Source organism: Battus philenor, unplaced genomic scaffold, assembly GCF_028537555.1.
Source record: "Battus philenor isolate CCGP_79_NKW_IND1 unplaced genomic scaffold, ilBatPhil1.0.hap1 SCAF_19, whole genome shotgun sequence".
Taxonomy (NCBI): domain Eukaryota; kingdom Metazoa; phylum Arthropoda; class Insecta; order Lepidoptera; family Papilionidae; genus Battus; species Battus philenor.
The window spans coordinates 9,690,914-9,717,481 of NW_027181681.1; the positions used below are offsets into that span (position 1 = coordinate 9,690,914).

General features: G+C 33.4%; 4 protein-coding genes across 4 annotated transcripts; 2 read left to right on the forward strand and 2 right to left on the reverse strand.

Annotated features, from left to right (window-relative positions):
* Positions 1–917: 917 nt before the first annotated feature.
* Positions 918–12,922, forward strand: LOC137921302 (Bardet-Biedl syndrome 2 protein-like). Its single transcript, XM_068763975.1, has 11 exons — positions 918–1,026; positions 1,123–1,300; positions 1,862–2,091; positions 2,941–3,123; positions 4,374–4,578; positions 5,279–5,520; positions 6,646–6,831; positions 8,418–8,798; positions 11,775–11,938; positions 12,164–12,312; positions 12,660–12,922. The coding sequence occupies exons 1-11, from the start codon at positions 1,021–1,023 to the stop codon at positions 12,758–12,760; spliced, it is 2,025 nt and encodes a 674-aa protein (XP_068620076.1). The 5' UTR covers positions 918–1,020; the 3' UTR covers positions 12,761–12,922.
* Aos1 (activator of SUMO 1) lies at positions 10,067–11,483 on the reverse strand. Its single transcript, XM_068763974.1, has one exon. The coding sequence runs from the start codon at positions 11,415–11,417 to the stop codon at positions 10,398–10,400; it is 1,020 nt and encodes a 339-aa protein (XP_068620075.1). The 5' UTR covers positions 11,418–11,483; the 3' UTR covers positions 10,067–10,397.
* A 195-nt stretch (positions 12,923–13,117) lies between the features above and the next one.
* Positions 13,118–21,442, reverse strand: Orc1 (origin recognition complex subunit 1). The gene is made up of 9 exons (XM_068764267.1): positions 21,284–21,442; positions 20,889–21,129; positions 18,832–19,774; positions 17,845–17,941; positions 17,596–17,768; positions 17,428–17,525; positions 16,810–17,072; positions 15,014–15,212; positions 13,118–13,576 (listed from the first exon to the last, which is right to left on the reverse strand). The coding sequence occupies exons 1-9, from the start codon at positions 21,379–21,381 to the stop codon at positions 13,319–13,321; spliced, it is 2,370 nt and encodes a 789-aa protein (XP_068620368.1). The 5' UTR covers positions 21,382–21,442; the 3' UTR covers positions 13,118–13,318.
* Positions 21,443–22,206: 764 nt separating this feature from the next.
* LOC137921518 (protein AATF-like) lies at positions 22,207–24,508 on the forward strand. The gene is made up of 2 exons (XM_068764303.1): positions 22,207–23,069; positions 23,620–24,508. The coding sequence occupies exons 1-2, from the start codon at positions 22,288–22,290 to the stop codon at positions 24,506–24,508; spliced, it is 1,671 nt and encodes a 556-aa protein (XP_068620404.1). The 5' UTR covers positions 22,207–22,287.
* Positions 24,509–26,568: the final 2,060 nt, after the last annotated feature.

Below are 26,568 nucleotides of genomic sequence, written 5' to 3' on the forward strand. Positions count from 1 at the left end.
ATGGCAAGATTGTAATTATAAAAATTTAAGGAAATATTTGAAGTGTTACAATAATTAAAATTTCTTTTTAAATGTTTTGTAACAACATATTAACTAAAAATCAGCATCATTACACACATTACACATATCTCTTTTTTATTTGCGTGTATTCAAAATAGGTGGCTAAAATTATCATAAATGATTGACTAAACTAAGCTTTGTTGTCATGACAACATACAGTGTCAACTTTAAATAAAATTTCTCTAACTCTAATTTTATTTTAGCATTTGCTTTAATTAGGCATAATTTATTTCTAAAAAGTACAGAGTTAAATATAATTATCATGCAAATATCTACAGTACAACCAGCGTTCAAACTGGAATTAAATCACAAAGTTACACCCGGTGTTGTTGTGATAGCAAAATATGATGGTACACATCCTTGTTTGACTGCATCAGCTGGATATGATAAAGTATATATAATGTTGTTTACCTACATAAACATGTAAAAATAAAAAAGATTGTAGTACCGAGCAAAAAGCCTTTCAGCATTCTTTTACAGAAAAGTTTTGTAAATTATTGTTGTAATAATTAATGTTCTTTAATATTTTGATAAAGTGATACAGAGGATCATTAGTTATAGGGGTAAAAGCTTAAAAGTAGTGAATGTATAGCTCATTTGTCAGCAAAAAGTTTTCAACCTTTTACACCATTTTCAAAATATTTTACATTGATTTATTTTTTATACTGGAATGCGATAGCCTAATAACATAATATGACATATATAATGACATATAGTAAACAACAATATAATAACAGTTATTAATATTAATAAGTAGTAATCTGAAATTTGTATGATTCTAGTTAATATGTTAGCATTATTCCTTTTATTATTTTTTAAACCATTGATTTTTTGATAGGATAACCAATTATTTTGTATGATGCTAAAATTATCGTTCGCAAATTATCTTTTAATTACACATACACATAATAATTAGATTATTATTTTATATATATAGTGAACGGAGTAATACCAGAATAAATGTATGTATGTAGTTTTCGTAATTACTTGTAAATAATCTTTAATATCTTTATTTTATTTTTTATTATTAATATGGATTTTAAACAAATGTGACAATTTAAGATTATAATTCATCATCCCTATGGAGGAATAGCGAATGGCCGGGCCCAACGTTCTAACGCTCATGGAGAAGTGTCTGAGTTGAATGTGAGCCAAGCTGTGATAGCTCTGGCAGCCGGTCCTTTGAGACCGGAGTGCATCAGAGATATGTTGCTAATAGGTTCACCTACACAGATACTGGGTATGATTATTTTGTCTTACTTAATACCGTTCGAAAATCTATTAAAACATAAATTATATAATTAAAACTTAATTATTGATTTAGTTTTCGTTCATTTTTTTCTGTATTATTACTTGTGCCTTTATTTTTTTATTACTTATTAAGGCTGCGGATAAGGATGTTAATATTTTTATAACAATTTTCAATTTAACACGTCTTAGATCTATTATGATGATTATTAATTATTTTAGTTGTTTGCTCGAGATTTCTCTAAGAAATCGAATCAGTGGTGAGAAGCGTATTCTTGAACGAAAATCACCGGCTTAGACCAGCGGATTAGCAAGTTGGAGTGATGGCCGCTGAGGCGTTAAGGTTCTGAAGGCGGAACCAGGGACTGGCACAACATAGGACACAGCCAACAACAATGTGGACAGAACACCTCGTTATGTCTTATATCTAGTGATGACTTCGTCCTACGGCTGAAATGGTGATGAGTTTAAGTTTTCTCATTATTGGTGATTAAGACTTCACTTACAGAATTCAGAAAATGTTTGTTTCGAATATTTAATTTTTTAATTACAGCATATGATGTTCACGATAACTCCGATTTATTTTTCAAAGAAGCACCAGATGGCGTAAATGTTTTAATAACTGGTAGTTTTGGTAAACACAGTGAGATGCTTGCTATTGTGGGTGGGAACAGTTCAGTGCATGGCCTCAGCTGGGAAGGAAATGAGGTGTTCTGGAACGTGATCAGTGGAAAAGTGTGCTCTATGATTACTTTTGACATCGATAAAGATGGTGAAAATGAGGTAAATACGTTATAAAACGAGCATAATATCAGACGGCGTCACTCTGTTATACAAAATAACATAATATACTTAAAAAGGAGTTATGGTATAAGCGTAATGTTACAGCTAAAAGTCAGAAAGAGAGAGTAAGAGGAAGTAATATTGCTATATGCTTGTCTGTAAGAGATTGGCTTGTGTGATAAGACCGCCTATTGTACTTTTTTCTATATTATTTTAAAACTTATTAAGTGTCTCCTAACGTGTACAACAAAGAATATTAAATAAATAAATATAAAATAGACTTTATCATACAATAATTTATGTAAATTATGCACTATAATATTATCCGTATTAAACGAAATCTTAACATTTTATAGTGTTACGTTTACTTCTATATTTAACCACCAACAAAATTAAACCGCGATATTATCTGTTAAAAATTAAAAAGTTATTATATTTCCATGATTTTGTGTCCATGTATAACTAGTTGTCTTCCGCGACCTATCCCCTTCGCCCTGTCCACTTCACCCTGTCCACTTCGCCCTGTCCACGTAACCCTGTCCACTTTGCGAACCTAATTAATCCCCCCTCATCCTGGTGGAAGTTTGTAAAATCCGTTTTTAGTTGTCCTCTACTCTTCAATAATAATATTCCTCTTAATTTGAAGATTCTAATCCCTATGGTTACAGAAATATCGGTAGTTCATATGTCTAATTCTTTTATGCATATATAGATAGATAGATATAATTATATTTGACACGTAAGAAATAAATTTATGTAATATTGTATATGTTATATTATATTTATATATTCTGCGTAGATTTTTAATCGTCACTCGTTTTTTTCATTAATAAAACTATATATTTGCAGCTTATAGTTGGATGCGATGACTCATTTATAAGGGTTTTAAAAAACAATCACTTTATAATGGAACTCGCTGAAACTGGTCCGGTGACTTGCCTTTCTCCCATTAACGAAGTACGATTCGCTTACGGACTGGCCAATGGAACAATTGGAATATACGAAGATAGTTTACGATTGTGGAGAGTAAAGGTATGCTGCACACCCCTGTCAAGGTACAACCTCCCATCAGTCTAAGCAGTTCGTTTTAACTAATTAAAACCTCAAAACTTTTCTCTCCTTTCCGATTCGCCAATCGTCATCAGGGGATCGTGACCTCGAACATGGTGAGGGGGTCCGAGTTCTCGTGGTAAATCCAGTCTGGCCAAGCTGATCTAAGTTGGCGTCATGTTCAATACAATCAAGACTGACTAAGACCTCGAACATGCAGTGATCTTATCTCTTTCGATGCTCTTCCATCTATTCCTCAGGAATATTTATATTAAGTGTGGTGGTGTGGACTTAGCCAGACAGTCCGTTACAGTCATAAAAGTAATAATAATAACTTGTTCCGATCTCTTTCTTACATTTAAGATAGGACTTCATGCATACGAATCTAAGTGTCATACGCTGGCTACTGTTCATGCAGAACAGATGCATGTAAAAGGTCACAGGCGCATCTTGGTACGTGCGTAATGAAGCACGAAGTACGTACCAGAATACAGACTTAGAAGTGCTGATCAAGTAATGATCCACATAGATATATATTTGATATAAATAAATAAATTTAGATCTTGAGCGATAGTTGTAAGTTAAGTGCCACCACCTACGAAATAATCCCTCCGAGGACATTCGAGCGCTGCGCCACCCTAAAACTGAGACGAAGAATCTTGAATGTCAGAGCTATAAAAAAGTTACTAATAAACCATTCGTAGTTGTTGAAAATCAAGATGCGAGGCGGTTAGATCGGCTTGTACATCGCAGGGGACGCCAACACCCATCATATTAAACAGAATCATTGCTGAAGTTTCTTTCTCGATTTTTTCTCCCAGCGTTACACTTTCGTAGTGATAGTAATGCTAGACTCTCATTAGCACCGACCAAGTCGAAATTTGGCTTTTCGGTGCCCCTCTTGGATCGGAATGCTAAATGGTTTTCGAATGAAAGGCCAAGCCAAAGTTTTAAGGTTATTAAATAAATATCATCATATCAGCTGATATACCCTAACAGCAAGATATAAGCCCTCTTCACGAAGAGACGCAAAGACCGATATGCACAGCCCGCGACAAGGGATTTACAATGTCGTCGGTTCATTTAGTCGGGAGCTTGATAAAACGTTCTCGAGTGGCGTACTCGAGCCGGCAGACACGGAGTTCTTTGCTACCTTTTTAACACCTATCGGCTGACATAATAATAAACAAAATGTAGATACATTGATGTTTCATGTGTTAAAATTTTGGCAGTCGAAACAAAACGCAATTTCGTTGCAATGGTCGGGCGAGTCGCTGGCCTGTGCGTGGGCCAACGGGCGACTGGATTGGCGCGACGGTGCGTCGGGCAGAGTGTTACGGCGCGTGCAAATGCGGGCCGGGGCAGCGGCCATGTTGCTTGCAGACTACCGATCTATTGGCACACCTGATCTTATCTGTGTATCCGATAGGGGCGAAGGTATTACTTATTTTAGAGATTTTCAGAACACTTCATAATGCAGAAATGTCACATACTATCAGCTAAGAGAGATTATTTTTTAATCGACGTCAAAGAAAAGTCATGGTTACTTTATTTTGACGTCAAATATTCTATCTCCAACGCTAGCTATTGATCCACAGAAAAGTTCGATAGTTATGATTAACAAATCAAATATTTTTTTAATAAATTTTTTCGATATAAATATATATATTTAAGTATCTTATACTTTTATCAACATAACTACGCGTTTTGTAATAATTTGTTGTACATTTCCAAAGGCCAGCTCAGGGGCCAGCCCCTGCTTAGAGAACCCCTGATAACCCTGTGCCCTTTAAATTCTCGAAATCTATTAGTAAAAGTTTTAAAAATAAGAATACGTAACACGCTACATACGTGTTATATACATATACATCTTTTTTATTTATTATCTGTAATGTAATTATAAGTTTAAATGATTGCATAACTAGAGCATTCAACATAGTATAACATGTAAGCCTAATAAAAAATATTTTTGCTAGGCATTTATTTATTATTTGATAAAAACGTAAGTTTCGTGTGCTATATGATTTCAGATTTAATGCCTTTAAATAATTTACGATTATATACAAACTAAAAACTCTCTTTTTTGTACAATTGTGATGTTCATACATTTTTTTTTATTATTCTCCTTTCCATACAGTGTTAGGATACCCTCCGTACCATGCGAATGTTGGTTTTAACGCAACGACAACAAAGTTACCGTCGGAAGAAGATCGTCTGGCAATCACAGATTTGCTCAACAAGAAACAGGCGCTCATGGTAGAGTTGCAACATTACGAGGCGAACGCCGCCACTGCGAACTTAGACCCAAGCGAGAGACCCGCCTCTGGTATGCCTACAAATACACGGTTGCAAGTGGCCGTCAGTCCCAACGAAGATGAGGTAACTCTACTGTCAAATCGAAATAATTTAAATGCAAAATTTATTTCGTTAATAAAACTTAGTCAAATTTAATACAAATATGTTTTAAAAACACTCAGAAGTAAAGATCTCCTCTATAATATAATAATTGAAATAAAATGCTGTTGTGTGATGAAGTGAACCAACCATTTGCTTCATACGAAGTACTTATATTGAATGGATGGACTCGGATAAAGTCCGTCCTGTTGGCCTTTTAGCTTTTACAATTTTGTCTAACATAACCTTGCAGAGGAAGAGTGTGCAAAATATATTTTATCTATTACAAAAAATATACCCAGATACATGGCCATTGAGGAATAGTTCAGCTTTAGAAGTCTTAGGCTTGCGATCACGAGTCGCAAGTTCCGTTCCTGGAATACAATCATCCTATATAATTCATACTTTGTACATTAATAATATAAAATCGCCACTGTTCACAAACAAGTTCCCGAAGATGGGCAGCAGAATATTCTGCTTACCTTAATGGTAATCGTGGCGATTATGGTATAACCTTCCATAAATATCTTTGGGGGATGCATATACCTTGCAATGAGAAACGACGACATGGCCGTTGAGTGTAGACGTGTATACATACTGATTACGTGTTTCAGTTGTAAGAAAGGTCTTACAGCTGAAACACGTATTCAGCGAAGCATATGTTTTATTATTAATTATGTTATAAATTAATTACTTAATTATTACATTGTGTTATAAATTAATTACTTAATTATTAGAAGAAACTTTATAGTAAAATTGAGGAGAAAAAGTCTGTCAGAAATTGGATTCGAATCCACGTTCGCGGAGAGAGCCAAAACGACCTAGACATACTAAATTTTACCCTTGTCTTGGCTTGCCTAAGGGGCGATTTCTCGTCTATTCTGACATTTGAATATGTGTTGAGTAAGGATTTCAATATTTTAAATAATTTTAATTACCAAATCTTTGTATAAATACATTGCTATGGGTTTAAGTATTGTACGATTGACTTCCAATAAAATATTCTATTAGCATCAAAATTCTGAAAATGTTTTATTCAACATCACAAAGCTATACATTTTAAGTACGACTAATATTGGTTTTATTGATGATGATCAAACGTTTATACAGGGTTGTTTGGAGCTCGCAATATCGACAAACAACGAAACGATTGTCCGCGCGGCTTTGGTGCTAGCCGAAGGATTGTTTGAGGGCGGTGAAACGCTGGCACGGCATCCGCCTTCGAACCAGTTGCGTTCTGTTTTGTATGCGCCCTTAAAACCACCTAGGGATGTACCCGTGGATGTTCATATTAAGGTACGTTTAATATATTTCACATTAACTATGTGTATTTAATATTTATTCGACATAACCTAGCAATTTTTTTTTATGGTACTGGCCCCGACATCCCGTATCTGATTTGGAACAGAGCATTTACGTTTTTTAACAATTCTTTGCACATACTTTTTTTATTACCTTACTCTTATTTTACTCTTCATATGATAAATTTTTTCTCTTTTTACTTTCTATAATTGTCAAGCATTCCTCTAGATTAGTGATTCCCAAAGTGGTCTATATTGACCCCTAGGGGTCTATGACAACCTGCAAGGGGTCTACGTCAGCGAAAAAAAATTTGGGGATCCATGAAATGAAAATGGGGGTCCACTATAGTGGATCTCAACACATACACTGATAGTACCTATTTACTTACATCATACTATCTTATAATATCAAAACATTTATATTATTTATAAAAGTACCTATGAAGTAAAAAATTAATGTTTTTTTAAATTATTTTTTAATTAAATTTAAGTTGTAGGATTTTGGTATTCGCTTTGTGGTCGCAATACATTTTGAACTTGTAAAAACCTGAGAGTCGCAGTCTCGTGTTTATTTAATGTTACGTATATTTTACATAACAGATACAAAATTTTATTTTGAGTAGTTTTAATTTAAACTCAATTAATAAAAGTAAAAATTAACGTGTTTTTACTTTAAGTTTTTAACACTAAATTTCACTACAGTTAGAATTTTACAGGAAATCAATATCAGGTAGGTAGGGGATCTACCCAACACGGAAAAACATGGCAAGGGGTCTACGACACAAAAAAGTTGGGGGAACTCTGCTCTAGATGCTAATTTTCTTTCATGCACCACCTGTTTTTCTTCATCTCGTTCCTTAAATATCACAGTTTTAGACATTATCACATTTTTTCGCTTTTAGCTTTTATTTTTATGCTATACTTATTTAATATAGGTAATAATTTCACTTTTTATCACATATACGATTTTCAATTTATTTATATTACTTCTCTTTTATTTATATCTCCCTATATTGTTTTTCATTCATATTTTATCTCTAATTTATTTAATTACTCACGCAACCTGTTTTATTTCTTTTGTTTCCTCAACTTACCCTCAAATTACCCTGCAGCATTTGATGTCCCCTGGGGCTTAAAGGTTGTTAAGCGGAGAGCACACACTGTTAAGACTAAGACCAACCATAAGACGGCCAGAGAACCTTGTTAAGGTCTCCGGAAGACCTGGATGCCGATGCAGGCTGTTTTTTCAACCTGTCCTATTGGAAAAACTACGTGGCAGGTCTATCTACGACAGTGGCCATTATGAGGATGAATTGCTGCTAATTTTATGAACATATTGATAGCCCTTTGAAACAGAAATATAATTAAACCAAAATATATTAAATTGAGTTTAGATGTAATGTATTATTGTTATTTATATTCGTCGCATAGGTTTCCGACAGAATCTGCATACACACAAACACACACATATATATATAAGACTCACATTTTCCTAACGCGAATACTTCACGACAATACCAGCGAACCACTATTTTCTTAACGTGACTGTACAATTTCATTATTAAAAACTGTTTTTTGTAGGCATTAGTTGGTTACCCAGATAGTGAACAATTTCATATTTTCGAACTTACGAAAAATCTACCTAAATTTGCTATGTATGTTATGGAGCCGTCTACTTTAAAAAACATACAAATAGAGAGCTATGTTAACTTCCATATAACAGAAAGAATTCAAAGAATATGTATATGGATTAATCAAAACTTCCTTATGGAAGAGGAAATTGAATTGGAAAATGAGGACTTAAAAGAATTGAATGTTAGTTTCCTGTGTTTAAGAGATAAATCTCATTTAAACATGAATTTTGGAGCTAACGGGCAAGTGAAATTTTCGACTGCAAACATTGAGTTAGCAGGGAATCTTATACAAAGTTTAGCAATATTCTTAAACCTAACAGATTTGCAGGTAAGTCCTTACTAACTCATTTATGGAAAAAATATTAATTATAGATATTTGAATTAACATATACTCAATTTGCTGCCACTGACTGCCGTTTCGCTTTTTCAAAATAATTTCATTTTTCACTTTTACTTTAATTAAACAAATATTAGGACCGAAAAGTAATGTCGCTTTCTTAAGTTAAATTCACATGACTACGTTTTTAACAAGTTTTTATTTCTGATATATTTACCTTTATTATCAACAACCTTTTGTCATCTAGTATACAAATTTTTAATGCTGAAGCAGTAAAAATCAATCGGTTTTTCTAAAAAATATGTCGACAGAAACAATGTTACTTTCGGATCCCCCTAATACAATACAGGATTAATGGTAGCCAAAAATGTTATTTGTTACTATATTGTAGATTTTAAGCTGTCTTATCTAATGTGTTGGTCATCATCATGTGTGCTTATAAACACCCAAAGATGCCCACAATGGCACACATGTTGACAATAAATTAAGAATGAAATCAAACAAAATTAAGTAACAGTACATAATGCATTACATATCTTGAAATTCTTTTTCTACATAGCTGTTTGCTGTGTCTATCTTGAATAAATTCCAGATACATTGGTTGTGAACCTAGATTATCTAATTTGTTTATACTAGATTATATGTGATACTTCTCTATTACTGTGTTTTTGCATTTACATTCATTTAAGCAACACAAGTGATTAAATAATGTTTGGACAACTAGTGGGGGTGCAAGATCATGAGGATGTTAGATGTCTATATTTCTTTAGAGTTTAACTTTATTATTAGGGTAAGGTTTTCCTATAGCCTTACTAGACATTCATATTATTAAGAAACAGTGAATGCAAAAATAAGGCTTAAATTAATATGAAAATTAATCTGATGTGAATTTAGTTTAATCTTTAAAATATTTTATCATCAATTTAGCCATAGGTCCACTGGCATTTTCATATACATAAATAATACATAACTAAGTTTTATTTCATATTTTTATAAATAATAATGAAATATATTCTCTCATGTAATTTACAAACTTAAAAAAGAGAGTTGGAAGGGACATACAATCCTCCTATATGTGTTTATAAATAATTATATTTAGTATAAAACATTTGGATACCTACCCACTAATTATCTTTGCACCACCTTGGTTTGTGTAATAAATGCCTAAAGGAATTGAGTTTGTCATTACAAAGGATGAAAAACAGAATGAAAGAAACAAAACAGTGGATAAATAAATAATTAAGACATGAAAAGAAATAGCTTGAGGCTGCCTGTAATTCTTAACAAGGTAATTGTTATGACAAAAAATACACTTTTTAATCAAAACTTATATTACAATTCAGAATACAGAAATTTTCTTTGTTTTAATATTTTTTAGATATTTACCTAACAAAATGTTTATCACAACCTTTATCATATCAAAAATGTTAAAGTATTAAAAGATTCGAAATTTATACATGAAAAAGGTCATATGAATTCAAAGTACTATAAACTGAATTGTTATTTGAAATATCTTAATGTAATGAGAAATAATACTACAATATTAAATTGCTTGCAAATGCTTTTCTTAAATTCTACATACACAAAATCTCATTGACCATACAGTTCCACAAATCCTACACATTTCACAGGATTGAAAAAGAACATGTTATTGTGTGGTGGCTCTCGCTGGCTCATTGCCTTCACTACTTCTTGGCCAATTACACCACCAACAACTGCCGCTGCCCCAGAGACTACTCCAAACACATCAGTTAATAATGCATCACTAATGAAGCCAGTTGGCAAAGAAAGCTCCTTCACCAAGTCATCACGCATACGCAAAATTATTTCAGTGTCTGCTTTTCTCTTAGCAGGATCTGGATTCCTATCATATTCATCTCTGAAGCGAAGTAAGATTTTCATAACAAAGTACGACGGATCACCACGACGTAATCTTGACCGCAATTCAGGCTTAGTCCAATCCGCGGATAGTGCGTTCTGAAGCGGCACATATATAGCACGACGCTTCACTGTGATGCTAACTGTTTCCCTTGCACTTCTCTCGGTGTCATCAGGACCACGCTTTACGGCTTTGTGCTGTACAATCTCTTCTGAATACTCGTGATCCACCAGATCGGCAAACATGTACCCAAACATGCCCCATACGTCACCACACAGGAACTTTTTGTTGTTGTCTCTACAAATATTATTAATACGTTCTAGTTGTTCTTGTTTTAATCCAGTTGCGCATACGATATCGAAAGTTGTAAAGAAACTATCCGGAAGTTCATCAACTGCCTTAGTTTCGGTGGTAATGTCAACCATTGGATTCAAAGCTTTTGCCCTTTGAAGTGAAGCCTCTGCTCTGTTTTCTCCTATTTTATCAGAAGGGGCTAAAAACTGAGAGTATAAATCTATTTCTCGAAGCTTTTCGCTGTCTAAAAGACATACACTTTTTACTCCAGACAATATTATGTTTTTCGCTGTTTCGGCACCTAGACCAGAAAGGCCGATTATTAAAACTTTGGAAGCTCGTAATCTTTTCTGTGAATCTAAGCCCCATAAGCGAATTTGTCGATCATATTGTTCCGCCTCTGCTTCTGAAAGTTCCACTTCGTTGTTTTCAACCATGGTTAATGAATTTTATCACGAATTTGCACAAAAGTACCTTAAGTTTATTTAATTGTCAACGTAGTTTCTGACAGATAACCTTAAGCGACGCTAAAAGCATAGACTAAATTTTTACTTGGTAACTTTAGCAATGCTTACTTAAATTTAAAGGTAAAAACAGAACAGCTGTAATGTTAAAAATATTAGTCTTTCTTTGTGTTTTTCAAGTTTTTATTATTACGATATGCAAGCCAAATATGTACAATATGTATTGCCATAGATTTCCATTTAGACCTATAAATTTCGTACATACACAATAGTTTTATATATAATATATACTACGATTACCAACAGGTTCAAAACGTTATTTATTTTTAGTCAACAGCTCATTTTCCTGAAACCGAACAAAAACTTCATGAGGAAATGGCAAACGCTTCTGAGGTAGGAGAGACGAGATCACGACTAGCAGCGGAAACTGCGGAGAAAGCGCAATTGATTACAGCATTGTTGCCTGCAGCCCAAGATGCTGCCGCTTTTGACTTGTTTGTATAGAAAATTAATAAAAAAAATATAATTGTTCTTTCAAAGTCATTTTGTAGGTAATTTTAGATGAGTAATTTTGGTTAAAAAAATTATAACTGGCAATTGTCGTAACGTTCCAAACCAAAGTATATTTTTACATAAAAGTAAATATTCATATTTATTTTTTTACTTTATTTCTGCATTGCATATTTCTGAATTGCATTTAAACATTTTTTTTGTTATAGAAAAGAAATGTTAAATCGTTATAAAGAAGTAATACTCCTTAATGAAGAATTATTAACCGGGTGCCACGTTCGCCGTGCTACACAGGAACAAGCCGTGAAGTCGCTTAAAAATTTGCACATAATTTTACGTCACGCAGCTAGATTGAGAGGTAGTATTGTATGTTTCTATATTCTATTTGATGCAGAACTTACTGTGTAATTTGAGTATATAAAATGATTCGAAGTTGACACCGAATTGTTTCAACGTGCTAAAGTAAAAAAGAATCAGTAAAGCTTCAGTAAAAGAAGAGGAAATACAGGAAAAAATAAGTATATTCTATAGTTATTATTATAGATTAATTTCCTCTTTAGATGAAACGGGAGTTCACTTACAGATTGTTGTTGATGTTTACAGACCGTTTTTGATATTTACAAAGATTGTTGTTGACGTTTACAAAGACTGTTGTTGACGTTAAGAAATATTATTACTTACACATTTATAAACATTTCTTTTCAGTCGGTAATTATGGAAGAGCTGTAGTGGCCGCTTGCAGGAAGGCTGTACAAGATAACAACACAGAAGCTCTTATTAAAATCCTTCGAGTTGGTGATTGTTAAATGAAACATAATATATATTTTTTATTACAGTTTTAATGTCAATCAGTTAAAAGTATTTTTTGTACTATTATTTGCAATAAGGCCACTTAGTTTGTCATTTATACACATGAATCTATGAATCGCGTCATGAATAGAAACTTATGAAATTACTTAAAATATTATCGAAACACTTGTTACGTATCTGTGTTGATTAGCATATTAATGCATAGCATAGTTAAACTTAACAGCAAAAGTCAAACTTATTTCGCAAATTATACTATACTTCGCTTTTTAGGTTATGCAACAAATAAAATTTTGATTTAAAAAATAAAACTTTTTTTTTTAAAGCGCTAGTTAACGAGAAAAAAAGATGTCGAGAATTGCATGTTATTATTATTTTGATTTTAAAAACAACAAAGGTGTAATGATATTCAATGTCCTCCAAATATATTTTACAAATAACACTAGAGACTGTCTGATTTAGATGGATTTATATTTTTCTATTTTCTGTCCCTAAGTTTCTAGATTTAATTATTTCCATATTAATAGAAGTCAAGACTGAGTTAATTATATTAATTATTACACTGTTATCTGCTTGGTGGCATAATGAACGTCATCAGCGCTAACATTTAGCAAAAGTCTCGGCTCGGCTGGCTTCGGTTCCATCAGCAGGAGTTTAGTGGCGGCCAGTCGAGCGCATATGGCCTGGGCTTGGGACGGTGTGGGTGCCCTTATGCTTGCGGCAGATTTATACGGCCGACCGTCTAAAGCCACGATGGCGGCAGCCGTCGCCAAGGCTCGTGAGAGCGTCGTCTCGTCCGAACCTGTCCTTTCAACCTGTAAACATACACATATTTTAATAATATTAACCTAAGAAGCCGTGCAACATTTACTATACTATAACTTTGAAATGTGTTACATTGTCTTGTAACTAGCTGCGTAACGTTTATAAAATAGAGTTGAATAAAAATGGTTTAATTTAACTACATGCCAATTTTCTACCAAAGTTATAGCTATGTTAAATAAACATAGATTTCGCGGTTGTCAGGAATTAACCCGCTATTCGCAGTCTCCAGGTACAGTAGTTACTATAGTACTACCAAAACCGCTGCACCACTCCTTAGGAAAGAGTGGCGGGGTGGGGGCCGCGGAAAAGTGAGCGTAAGCACCGCTGCGAACGTTGATGGTGGAACGAAGCTGTCAATACTTCCGTCTCGCCGCGCGCTTTCCTAAAGCGCGGTACAGCGGCTTTTGTAGCAATAAAGCCTGCCATAGATCAGTTTAAATGTTATAAAATTAAATCTCTATCTATTATTTTCAAATCACTTCGGGCTTTATTTTTAAAGGCTATATAGCCTTTTTAGCGATTCAATTATCATTTAGTGACTGCTAGAACAATTGTCAAATTGAACAAATTAAGTGTCAAATTGAACAAATTAAGTTTAATTTGTAACAAGCCTGTCTATACTTTGGCGTGTCGTCAAATGTCGGAGTTACCATCACCATTTCAGCTGTAAGTAGTCCACTGGTGGTCATAGGCCTCTCCCATAGATCTCCAACAGTACCAGCATCTAGTATCTTCTTAAGACTTTACAAGAATGTCTGTTCTTCTTGTGAGTGGATGTTTTATGCTGTGCCTGCCGGCCCGAAGCTTCCACTTCAAGACCTTAAGGATCCAGTAACCATTTGTTTTTAACATTACCAGAATTATATTTTAATTTGCCTTTTATGGACCACCTATATTAAATAAAAACTCTGTAACTCATAACGTATGAGTCATGAATTTGTATTGTAAAGTAAAATTATACAACAACTGGAACTATAAGGATTATAGTGGATTAAATGGGTATACAGAGTGTTTGATAACAGGTGTAAAAATTTTTAGAGGGGGAGTCTTTTTTGCAGTTAATGATACATACACCCTATCCAAAAATCATTTTGTAATTACTTATTTTACAAAAATAATAAATAACGTAATGATAAGATCGTCGTTTTAAAAATTTCGATTACTATGTATAAAATTTATTTTTGTTTACTATCTATCCCTGATGACTGCACTGTCAGAAATAACTGGGTTGTAACGATATAACGGGAAAATTAATGTAACGTGTTTCAGAGTGATCACTTAATACAGAGTGACTAAAAATATGTGTAAAAGTTTTGAAGGTTTTATTGACAGTTGAGCTATGCATTATGCTTAAAGCTTTTATATCTGGAACCAATACGGTATACAAAGCAACTACTAACTTTGCAAATATTCAACGAGGAAATTACCTCAGCGGCAACAGCCCTCAACATGAGCCTCTCAGCGGGTGAACAATTCCTTATGGCCCTCACTATCGCGCTGGAAGCAGCTTCACCGAGTGCCTGCTGGACCTCTTTCAGGCCTGCAGTCTTCGTGTCGGCCAACTCGAGTGCCCGCGAGCATAGAGCCAGCGCTCGTCGAGCGTCTCCTGATACCGCTGCCACCTTTCTGTTATCGTTTCACATTATTATCCATTTTTTGTTACTGACACAATAGATAGCGCATTTTATGAGAACAAAGCCAGAAGAACTAAAGTTAAAAGAAAATCCCTCGGACAGTGCGCTGCAACAATTCGTCTATCATCAAAGAGCTCAAAATAAGGTCCCGACCATTCACAGTAGAATCCTTGTGTACTTCGGCTACAATGCATGGTTGAGATCCGAATATGTATATGTATATATATATATATATATATACACATTTGTATGCAATGTAGAAGATCAGAGACAGAAGATGATCTCTGTACTGGCAGACAATAAAAAACAGGGGAAAACTGGTAACGGAATCTGACATGGTTGGTTATGACCCTCAGTCAAGAGTAAAAAAAAATATGGCCCTGTTTTTGGGGCATCCTATTCCCCTATATTTATAGGGACTTTCAATATTTCTTTTATTTCATTTTCCATCCTCATCTTTCTACTTTCACATTTGTCGTTATTTATTCATTCTTCACGTTATCTCACACTTTAGACCAATGTTTCAAAACGTGGGACTCTCGCCCCGCAGGGTGGCAATTTGATTTTTAAGAGGTTATTCGAAAATTGTCCCTACATAATTATGAATAATACATAATGGATACGAATAAGAAAAATGTAGTAATGTATTAAAAAAGTCAAACCCAAAAAAAGAAAACTGTGAAAAAAAAAGTAGGATAAGTAATAAAATAAAGAATAAATTATGTATGTAGCCACCTAAGAGTAATAAGATAATGGAAGGAAGGCGATGAAAGCAAGAAGGAATGAAAGAACAAAATGAAAGAAAATATTGTGAAGGAAAAAAGGTAAGAATAAAAGAAATTGAGATGTATGAAAGAGAGTGAAAAATAAAGATACAGACTTTCATTTGCATACCATTCTTGCATCGCCTCACATCCTTTATATTTCTCACAATACAATTACATTTTATATCTTTGTGTATTATTATTTTTCTTTTCCTATATTTATTGATAATTATATTTTTTTATAAACCAATTATCACAGATTCTACAACATTCTTTATTATTAAATCTGTATCACAGTTTCCTCCAGTTATATATTAACTTCCCGAATTTAATTTTTATTATTTAATATCACATTTTTTTATCACTATACTGCAAGAATATGTGTCGTCCTTTAAATGGGATTCTTCGATCTTAAATACGTGAGTTCCAAGCGCGCTCTGATTGAAATAGAGCTCACAACAAATTGTAAAATATATTACAATAATTCAGTGATTTAATAAGTGTTTATTGTAAAGCTTACAAAGGGGTTATTAATCTTGTTTTCCTTGATTATATTAATAACAAATTACATCATCATTACAGGACAAGTTTCGTATCTATCCTCATCGAAATTTTCCTATAACCTGCTAAAGGAATTAGACTTGTTAAGAGTGAACATTAGTTCGTTTTTGGAACTGCCCTCCAAAGTAGCAGAAAGAAGTCTGTCTGATTGATGATGGTTAATGCCATTGCATTGCCAGGAGACCTTCTTGATTTTCCTATCCTGAGAAGTTACATCTCTATTATAAATTATATATTATTGAAAAAAAATTTAATATATAGTACCGTGCAATCAACTGTATAGCATCAGGTGTGACGTTGGCTCCAGCCAGCCTGGTGGCTACAATACACTGCAACTGTGTATGGGTGTACGGAGGGAAAGTGAGCCTTGTGAGTCCCAAACGAGATGCCACACGAGCCGCCAGCGCTCTCTCCGGGAGGTCCATGGTATTGGCTACGGCCAACACCGTCAGCAACGCAGAATTGTGGGATGCCCACTCCATTATACTATACAGCACATCTTGGCGGCGTGTGCACAGAGCATCCAACTGAAAAAATAAAACACATTGACAGTTTATAACAATGGTGGATGAATGGAAGTGACCGACATAGCCCAGGATTAGCAAGTTGAAGTGGCAATGAGCAGGCCACATAGCATGCAGAACAAATGGCCGCTGGTGTATTAATGTTCTGGAGTGGAAACCACCAGACCTGTGATGACCTGAATACAGGTCGCTTCCAACTGGTTTTATTAGAAATTTATAAACGGCCTATGTCCAGCAGTGAATTGATTTTTGATTATTTACTACCTGGCATATCTCCGGTGGAAACACAGCTTAAAATAATTTTAAGTAAAACTAATTCTCTGCACAATAATTTTTAATATATTATTATAATACAAACCTCATCAACAACAAGAACTGTTGGCGTTCTCCTTGGCCCAGGCTTTGTAAAGCGTTTCTCTAATAAAGAGCATGCCTGCTCCCAAACCACTGATTTACCTGGAGAAAATGATACAATTATTTTTTTTTCTTTCGACCACTCTGAGTTATTATAAGTAAAAGAATGTACCTGTTAATTGTTTATATATCTGTACATATGCCTGTCGTGGTTCAGCAATTCTCATACCATTAACTTCAAGTAATTGAAATTCAGGTAAATCAGATTCCTCCTTCAAAACTTTTAATGCCGAATTAACTGTTGCAGTTTTTCCAGTACCAGGCACACCTGATATATACATGCATCTAGAATACAATACATACATATACAATCTAATAAATTTGTATTTGCAAGAATAAGGATAGTACCTTTATAACTTACCCACTTACATTACCCAATAAGTTATTTCTCACAAAAGATAGTATTTCTGCCATTTGATTTTCCCTTCCAGGTAATGATTGGTTTTCATTAACAAAATCTATAAGTAAAAGGTGTTAATTGACAATAATATATTCAAACAAGGTTCTGTGTTTTTACTTATAGTCAATTACATAGTAAATTAACTTTGTTAATACAATCTCAGTGAACCTTGCCATGCTTTAAAGAGTCTGACTTGTCTTGAAAATTGATCTCAAACATGGATGGCGAGCCAGGGCTCGTGAATATAAGGGCAAATGTAAACATCACGAGCCAATTGATAAGTCAAGTAAAAAAATCAAATATACAACAGCATTGAACTACAAGGGCAGTAATAAAAACGCCAATATTTCGAAAAAAAAAAAGTGTCTAAACCAGAGTTATTTACATTTGGGCTTGTATTGTGACCTTTCTCGAGCATCGGTCTGATCTGTTTACGGCTATTTAGGTGCAGAAAGGTTAAAACTATGTGCCTTTTAACTGTACATTTACTACTCATGTCTTTTTTAACAGCTTGTACAATTGCAACCAGTAATAAGGGATCAAAACTTAATTTTATAATTTTCCTATATTTTTACTAACTCTATCATGGGCAATTGCACAAACTATGTTGCTTGTCATACTCAGTAATGGTATTGATGGCAATTGAAGTTAGGCTAAATTACATTTTTTTATATGGTACAAACATATCCAGTGCATTCTGGAGTCAGCCTTCAATATAACATAACTTTGAGCTTTGCATGTCATGTAATATTGTAATATCATTTTGGTACCTGTTTTCAGAGAGCTAAAATAATTCTTAATATATGGTTAAAGAGAGGTGTATTAATAAAATGTTTTAAAGATATTGTTTCTGATGGCCTGTAGGATTGGCAGTCACATTGTGATTGACTCCCTTTAAATAAATATACTTTAAAAAGAACTGTATGGTTTAAAACATGTATGAATTACCTTGTAAATTATCAACAGAATGTGCTCTATTGTGAAGTGAAGGCGTAAGCTGTCCTGTAAGAATTCTCTTAGTTACACTTCGTTTAGGTGTTCTAGCAATATATGTCCTCGGTGTTTTGGGAGTCTTAGGAGTTTTAGGTGTCATCTGTATTTTTGGTCCAGGTGTAAAATCATCATCACTGTCATTTCTAAGTTTTTGTATGTTCTTCTTTGGTGTTCTTTTAACAGGTGATAGATCTGCTTCTGTATAGTTGACAGGATGTTTACTTATACGTCCGGATCGAGTGGCATAAGGCTTCTCTTCATCTTCAAAGAGTAAAACTTTCTTTGGTGTTTCATCAGTGGTTTTAATTAGGGATTTTCGTTTCGGTGTGCTTGGTACATGTTGCCTTATTATTAGTGTAGGAAGTTCATCATCTGAATTCTCTTTCAACTCCATAGAAAGCAATTCTTCAATATTCTTCTTGTTAAGCTTTCTGCTACTCTTTGGGGTTTCTATAACCATTTGCTCTACTTCTAAAGATTTTCTTGTTGGGGTTTTAGTTGGTGTAACTTTTTCATTTTTATCACACAATATAGCTCTCTTCAGTAATATTTTAGTGCCGTCATTTTTAGTTACATTCCAACTTTTAGTTTCTGATAAAGAAACCCTTCCCATTTTCTTAATGAGACTACTTGGCGTTTTTGGTGTTTTGGTCACAGGTATGCTTTTTCTTGGTGTGCAAAACATTTGTAAAGCATTTCGTTCCACTTCTAGAACTGGTTCAATATTAATCTTTTTCCTACCAAGAGCTGTGAGTCTATATCTACAGATATAATGATACATGGGTAAACCTTTAATGATGTCGTCAGTGTCTTTTGTATGGCAGAATGTAATGGAACATTTTTTAAAAAATGTTTCTATTGAAACATCTGTGTCAAATGGACGATGATCTTCAACTACCTGTTGGCATCAATAACAAGTGATAATAAAGTGAAATAACTAAATTTTATATTACTATTTAAAGCAACAAAAGTGGAAAAATTATTAAAAAATTATCTTAGAACCACATTTAAGTATTATTAAAATTATTGAAAACATGAATGTCATCAAAGAAAACCTTAAAGCCCAGAAAAAGAAACAAAGATGGATAAAAATTAATACTGCTGCTGTTATGAAATTTATTAGATTTTAATAAACATTGGAGGATATTGTTGATTTTAAAAAAAATATTTGTAATTAAGGTTCACTTGAAGTTAAAAATTTTTTTTTATTAATTCCTATGTTCACTGGATAACAATTATGCCCTACATTATCACATTTGCATTCATTAATTTGAATGAGTAAGTGGAATTTACAATAATTTCAACAGCTATGAATCCTTTGGACTGGAACACAGCTTAAATCTGTTTCACTACCTGTATTAAATAGTAGGCATTGTGGTAGTAATAATCTAGACAGGACATATAAAGTTTTAATCCAATTCCAGAAATAGATTAGTGCATGATTTGGTTACTCCTCTGATGCACCTTGATTCAGAATGTTAAATGTGTAGTCAATATTCAGTCTAACACTGAGATATTTGAATCCATACAATCAATTAAGTATCTAACAACCTAAGAGCTTAGAAGTGTCTTAATCCAATGAAATGAATAATGCAAAAGCCTGATATAAGCCTAGAGGAGATGACTCCCAGGAGTGTTGAACAAAATCTGGCAAAAAACTTTTTTGACCTAAGTTTTCCAAATAACCAATAAGTGATAATTAGAAGATTTGTATCTTGAAAAATGTATAAAAGATGCTAAGAGAGTAACTATTAAGTTTCTCACCAGGTTATTCTAAATACAATTAATGTTCAGAATATGGAGAGAATTGAGATTATTAGTATCTATACAATTTTTTAAAGATGACTAGTGAAGCCCATTCAAAAGAAGAAATATTTATGTCATTTTTTCAATATTTATGTTCTTATTAAGTTCGTTTTCTAAATATTCTCAGTAAGAAATTGTTTTAGTAGTCAGTAGTTCATACAGCCAAACACTCATCAGTAAATATATTATATGAAAATGATAAAAACCTCATTATTATAAAAACTTATCGGTTCCGATTTATTAAAGCAACCATTCGGTAAATCACTTGGTCGAGAATACCACTGTACTTTTGCTCTGTATGGGTCATTCTTATTTGTGGGATCCTCATACAATGAAATTATTTTAGCTGCATCACACCCTTCTTCTGTATCTGGTTCTGCGGCGTCAGCATTTGAAATCAAAATGTAATCTCCAATTTCCCCTACAATTTCTTTATACTGGAATTTTCTGTAAAAAAACATTAATTACATAAATTTATACATATAATCACATAAAGCTATAAGAATATTTTTTTTATTTACTAATTGCGCTTAACAATAGTTATTCATAATTTAATTAAAATGTTTAATTATAAAAAGGAAAGTTGAAGTTATAAACTTACTCGTAATGTTTAAAACTGGCAGATAAACATTTTCCATTAGGTCGTATTTCACCACTCAACCATGTTACTGGCTTAGATCTAGCTAGACTTTTCCTCATTATTTTTATTTATACTCTATTATATATTATTTTAGAATATTTTAAGGTTATTAAAGTTTATCGTTTGTGTCGTTATTCTTTTGCTATAATATTTAGTCTTTCGCGGGTTTTTTTTAATTATAAAAGCCTAATGCATAACGTTATGAGACCATACAGCCAATCACTAGATTGAATGAAAAGTTACAATCGCCTGATAATGCATAAGTTTAAAGTTTAAAAGTTAGTGGTAAAGGAAGCGTATTTAGTAGTTAGTATTTTGTATCTGCTATCATTTGAAACTTAAAGTGGCAATTTAAAATTATCAACACAAAATGACGAGTAAGTAACTTTATGTAAGATAACATTTTATATTAATATTTCTACATATAATATTATAAAATAATGTTTGAAATTTTAAATATATCTGAGTTAGTTATACTTCTTTGCTGTAACAATACTCAAAAAAGTATATACCATGTTGTAAAATTGATAATTATTAAAAGCGTAATAAAGTCAAATTGGTGTAAAAATCCGTGTTCTATAAAAGTTCTCTCCTAAAAAGCATTTAATTAATATATCACAATTTAAATCAAAGTACATAAAACTTATCAAATTTAATGTTCAGGCATAAAAATGTAACACACACTTCTAAAAAAATATTCACTCTTTAAAAAATATGAATAAAACGACAACAAGTTTTGTAAATATTTTCCGGGAATAAAATATTTTCTGTTTCCAAAATATCAAATTAAATTTTGGACATATGTAAAAAATTTAGCTTCTGTACAAATATATTCAGAGATATTGTTTCTGTATAGTTGAATCCTGGTTTTATGTATTATTTAGTTATGTCACTGTCAATGTCTATTGTCAATAACACGCTTTGGTTTTGTTAATATTTGGTTATGTTATGTTTATAAAGCTAAAATGAAGTTGAAACAAAAGAAGTCCATGAACATTTCGTTGTCAGAGAAAATAGCAGATGCTCTTACAGTTAAACCAAGAGCAGACATCGAAGACGACCATGTATTTAATACGAAACCAAAAACTCTTTCACGTGTAGAATTCAGTTCCTCGGATAGTGAAGACAATGCGCTTATTAGCGATTTTAGGAAGAGAAACGTTAATTTGTTAAGCGAAATTAGTAAAAAGTATGAAGGCAAGGTTGTATCAAGGAAGGAGATAGAGGAGAATAGTGAAGATGAAGATTCTGACGATAATCCGTTTGATGCTGCAGACAAAACTATAGTCCAAGATGCGACATCTGAAACTGGAAATGTTTCCGATGGTGGAAGTGGTTCCGATGGTGAAAGTGACGACTACAGCATCTCCAAACTCCAAAATCAAACAACCAAATCACAAGATGACTCTGATGTTACCGACGAAGAGCAAGATGACCAAGACGATGATAGCGGAAGTGATGATGAGAACAATCAATATGATATAAGTGCTATGGATGAACCAATTAAAGAGAGTTTTGAACATATGAAGAAACAAAACATTTCTGAAGAAGCTAAGAAAGGTGACTGTGTGCGAAATCAACTTTTGATTTGGGAAAGTCTTTTAGAAATGCGAATCCATTTACAAAGATGCATAAGCAGTGCCAATAAAATGCCAATGAATGATTATTTCAAAGAGCTGCAGCAAAACATGGAATTTGCAGAGGAGAGTAATAATACAGTGAATAATGTGGCTTTAGTCTTAGAAAAGTAAGTTTAACTTTAATTTACAACAAAATATGGAGAGTTAGTTATGATAGAAATATATTTGAATCATTCACACACCAACATTCAATCACCTTGTTCTCCTTGTTTGGATTATACATTTGATTTTTCATTTCATCTTAATCAAAAAGCTGAGAAAGATATTAGTTTTTTAATAGTACATACAGTCATGTATGTAGCATGTGAACACTGCTTTAGTACATAATCATATATACATGTGGCTGTCCCTGTGTATGCTTTGTGAATATAATGAATGCTCATCAACCTCTCTTGCTGTGAAATTTCCTGACATCTATACTGGGGTAACCTCTACTTGCTTATAGAAATATTCTTCTTATTACCAGATATATTGTTATATCCATAGAAGGGTGAACATTTCTAGTGTAATATATATAGATGTAATATGTATATATAGATTAATATTTATTATGAGTAAATAACTATTTTATTTTAAATAAAATAAATTAGGTGTAATTTACATATTCAATTGAATTAATGAGTCGCACTTTATACTAAATGAATTTCTATTTTGCAGGTTGTTAACAATACAGAACATGTTATTAAAAAACTTTCCTGAAACTAAAACTTTGTCAACCAAAAAACAAGGGATTGAACAAAATAAATCGGGACAGATTGACGGAGGTAATGAAGAAATACCAAGTGACACGGATAATGAAGAAATTCCTTCCGATACTGAAGATGAAGAGCCTGAAAAAGAAATTAAAGAAAAATTGCCAACAAAAATAAATAAAAAGAAGCGAAAACTTGAAGATTATGAAAAAGAACTAGAAACATCTCACAAAGCTTTCAAGAGTTTTAGAGATTCTACAATACAGAAATGGAATGATAAAACCCGTGTTGCCACAGCTTCCAATTTAAAAAATGCTCCTACAAATACCATCCTTCAACAAATTTCATACATACTATCTGATCGAAACAAACTCATCAGACGTACACAGTTAAAACGATCTGAATATGATATTATTGGTTATAAAAAAGAGCCTATAGTACATGAGAATCAGGAATTAAATGTTGAAAATCCAGTCACAAGGGATCGGAAAGAAAATGATGAGTATATTCCAGAAATATTTGATGATAGTGACTTCTATCACCAACTGTTAAGGGAATTAATTGAATGCAAATCAGCCGACATCTCTGATCCAGTGCAGCTTAGCCGTCAGTGGATAGCATTGCAGCAAATGAGAAGCAAGATGAAGCGAAAAGTGGATACTAAGGCTACCAAAGGGAGAAGAATTAAATATGTAGTCCACAATCCACTAGTCAATTATATGGCACCAGAGAAATCACTGTTGTGGACTGATAGCAGTAAAAATGAATTGTACAGCTCTTTATTTGGTAAAATGTTTGAACACAATAATATTGGTTTGAATGTTAATTTAGAGAATGTCAAAATAAAGGAATAAATGAATTAATTTGTTATTATCTTTTGTTATTGGTTGTATTTCCACTTCTCTTATTTTTTTTATTATGTTCAGCAAGTTAGAAGCCAAATGGTTCTATCATCACCATAATTTTAGCCATAGGACATCAACTGCTGGATTTGGGTCTTTACCTATAGATTTTAGGTCTTCCATAGAACCAGTTGGATGTGGCCTCCATCAAGCATCTTCCAACTAACTTAACAAGGTGTCTCTGCTTGCCACTTGCAGGTCTATGCTTTTTATTGGGGTATCCTAATACATATTTAGTAAAATTCGTACTAACCCCACACAAAGTTGTTCTACTGGTATCAGAAATCACTTGCAACTCTAGATGGAACGGCTTATGCTAGTAATGTTCGTATAATATGCAATATTATCAAACATAATCTTGAAAGTAAGACGAGCCGTGGCTCCCCAGGGCCTCTTGAGCTTTGTCATCTTAAAAGGCGTCTTAGGCTAGGCGCCCCCTGCGTCCTGCTGCTAAGAACCCGACGAATCTCCAAATCCCATTTGCGTAGCAGTGAGAATCCGGGCAGAAAAAAGTCACTAACAGTCAATGATTTGAATATATTTTCCTCCAAAGCAAGATACATTCAAAACAATGAATAGATAGGAAAAATCTATATATTTAAATATTACCTACATATTATACTTCGTGGTGACTAAGATCTTTGGTATTTACTAGGTGACTTGACCGAAGTCCTATTTTAACAGATATAGTGTTTATTGTAATGCTTTTTGATAACCAACGTTGATTATTCTGTTTTCTGGTGTATAAACAAATAAAGTTGTCGCTTTTCCAACACAAGTACAGTTGTAATATGATTGGCAATGTGAAAAACAAATTTTGCGGGTTGATTCTGTTAGCTTTTGTGGGAAATAAGTACACTTCACCTAAAAATTTAACCAATTATTTCTTAAACCGAAACTAGAATGTATGAATGCTTTTGTGTTTCAGAAAATGCGTCATAATGATTCATACAATTTGAAGAGTATGTAACAAATGAAACTTACATACTTACTACTACTACTACGTACATTAAATACAGAATTGTCGGATCACCATGAGGAGTTCGCAATACTGGTCCTAGTGCTAGTCCTAATCCTTGACACTTATTTCTTTCTTTTCTTGTCAACAAATGCCTCCATACCTCCCCCCATGGTGATACCAATAGAGGAAACGCAAGTAGAGGAAGAAAAAACTTAATCTATAACTTCACGAATTTAGACAATTTTTTAAGTTTAACATGTCTGCCAAACCACGTCTGAACTAGCTTGGTCTGAACGTCAGAGATGATTGAGAAGGCGCAATAGTCACAAGAGGAGACGTGATGGTAGGCGGAGTAGAGTTCACTAGTGGGTGGCACTGGCAATTGGCTACGGGCGCAAGAGCAAGCGGTGGTGAGACACACGCTGTCTTGATGGGGTTTGCTGGTCTTTTTTACCCCTCGTGATTCCCCTGCTTACACAGGGACATTATTTATAATCGATTTTTCGCAAGATATTTTATTAATTCCTCTGTTGTTCTACTCATGCTCTTCCATTTCTTTCCATGCCTTGTTATCTTTCATGCATTGCTTCTCTTCCTTCGCCTTCCCTCAAGAATACTGTAATAGTTCTACTTTGTTATTTTTGCCATTTATTTTATATTTTTAATTTATTTCAGTTTTATTTTGAGTACTTTATTTTATTATCCTTTACCATCAAACTTTTCTTTAATTTTTAATTAGTCTTTTACAGTTTGTTAACAATGTGTATCTCTTTTTTATTGACTTACATTTTATTTCTTTTTATTACTGTTCCAATTATCATCCTATAGTTCTACAGAAACATCTGACGTCCTCTTTCTTGGCTAACTAGCGACGCGATCTTACTTTCCGGTTTGCTTGTTTCTCTTGTCTTGTCTCTGCGGGCTTCCTTCCGCACCCAAGCGGCAACCAAACTCCTCGAAAAATCCCAGCAGATCATTGATGTCGCCGGCGATTACGAGGAGGAGGTTTGCTGGTGCAGGTATAAAAGCCTGTGACGTAGAAGAATCAGAG

What these genes read in the sequence shown, in the direction of transcription:
- LOC137921302 (XM_068763975.1), top strand. An exon ending in TTCACCTACACAGATACTGG is followed by an intron (nt 1,301 to 1,861) that starts GTATGATTATTT and finishes TTTTAATTACAG; the next exon opens with CATATGATGTTCACGATAAC. An exon ending in TGTATCCGATAGGGGCGAAG is followed by an intron (nt 4,579 to 5,278) that starts GTATTACTTATT and finishes CTTTCCATACAG; the next exon opens with TGTTAGGATACCCTCCGTAC.
- LOC137921518 (XM_068764303.1), top strand. Translation starts at nt 22,288, where the DNA reads ATGAAGTTGAAACAAAAGAAGTCCATGAACATTTCGTTGTCAGAGAAA. An exon ending in GTGGCTTTAGTCTTAGAAAA is followed by an intron (nt 23,070 to 23,619) that starts GTAAGTTTAACT and finishes TCTATTTTGCAG; the next exon opens with GTTGTTAACAATACAGAACA.
- Orc1 (XM_068764267.1), bottom strand. Translation starts at nt 21,381, where the DNA reads ATGAGGAAAAGTCTAGCTAGATCTAAGCCAGTAACATGGTTGAGTGGT. An exon ending in CAGTTCTTGTTGTTGATGAG is followed by an intron (nt 17,073 to 17,427) that starts GTTTGTATTATA and finishes TTATTTTTTCAG; the next exon opens with TTGGATGCTCTGTGCACACG. An exon ending in TGAGGGCTGTTGCCGCTGAG is followed by an intron (nt 13,577 to 15,013) that starts GTAATTTCCTCG and finishes GTATGTTTACAG; the next exon opens with GTTGAAAGGACAGGTTCGGA.
- Aos1 (XM_068763974.1), bottom strand. Translation starts at nt 11,417, where the DNA reads ATGGTTGAAAACAACGAAGTGGAACTTTCAGAAGCAGAGGCGGAACAA.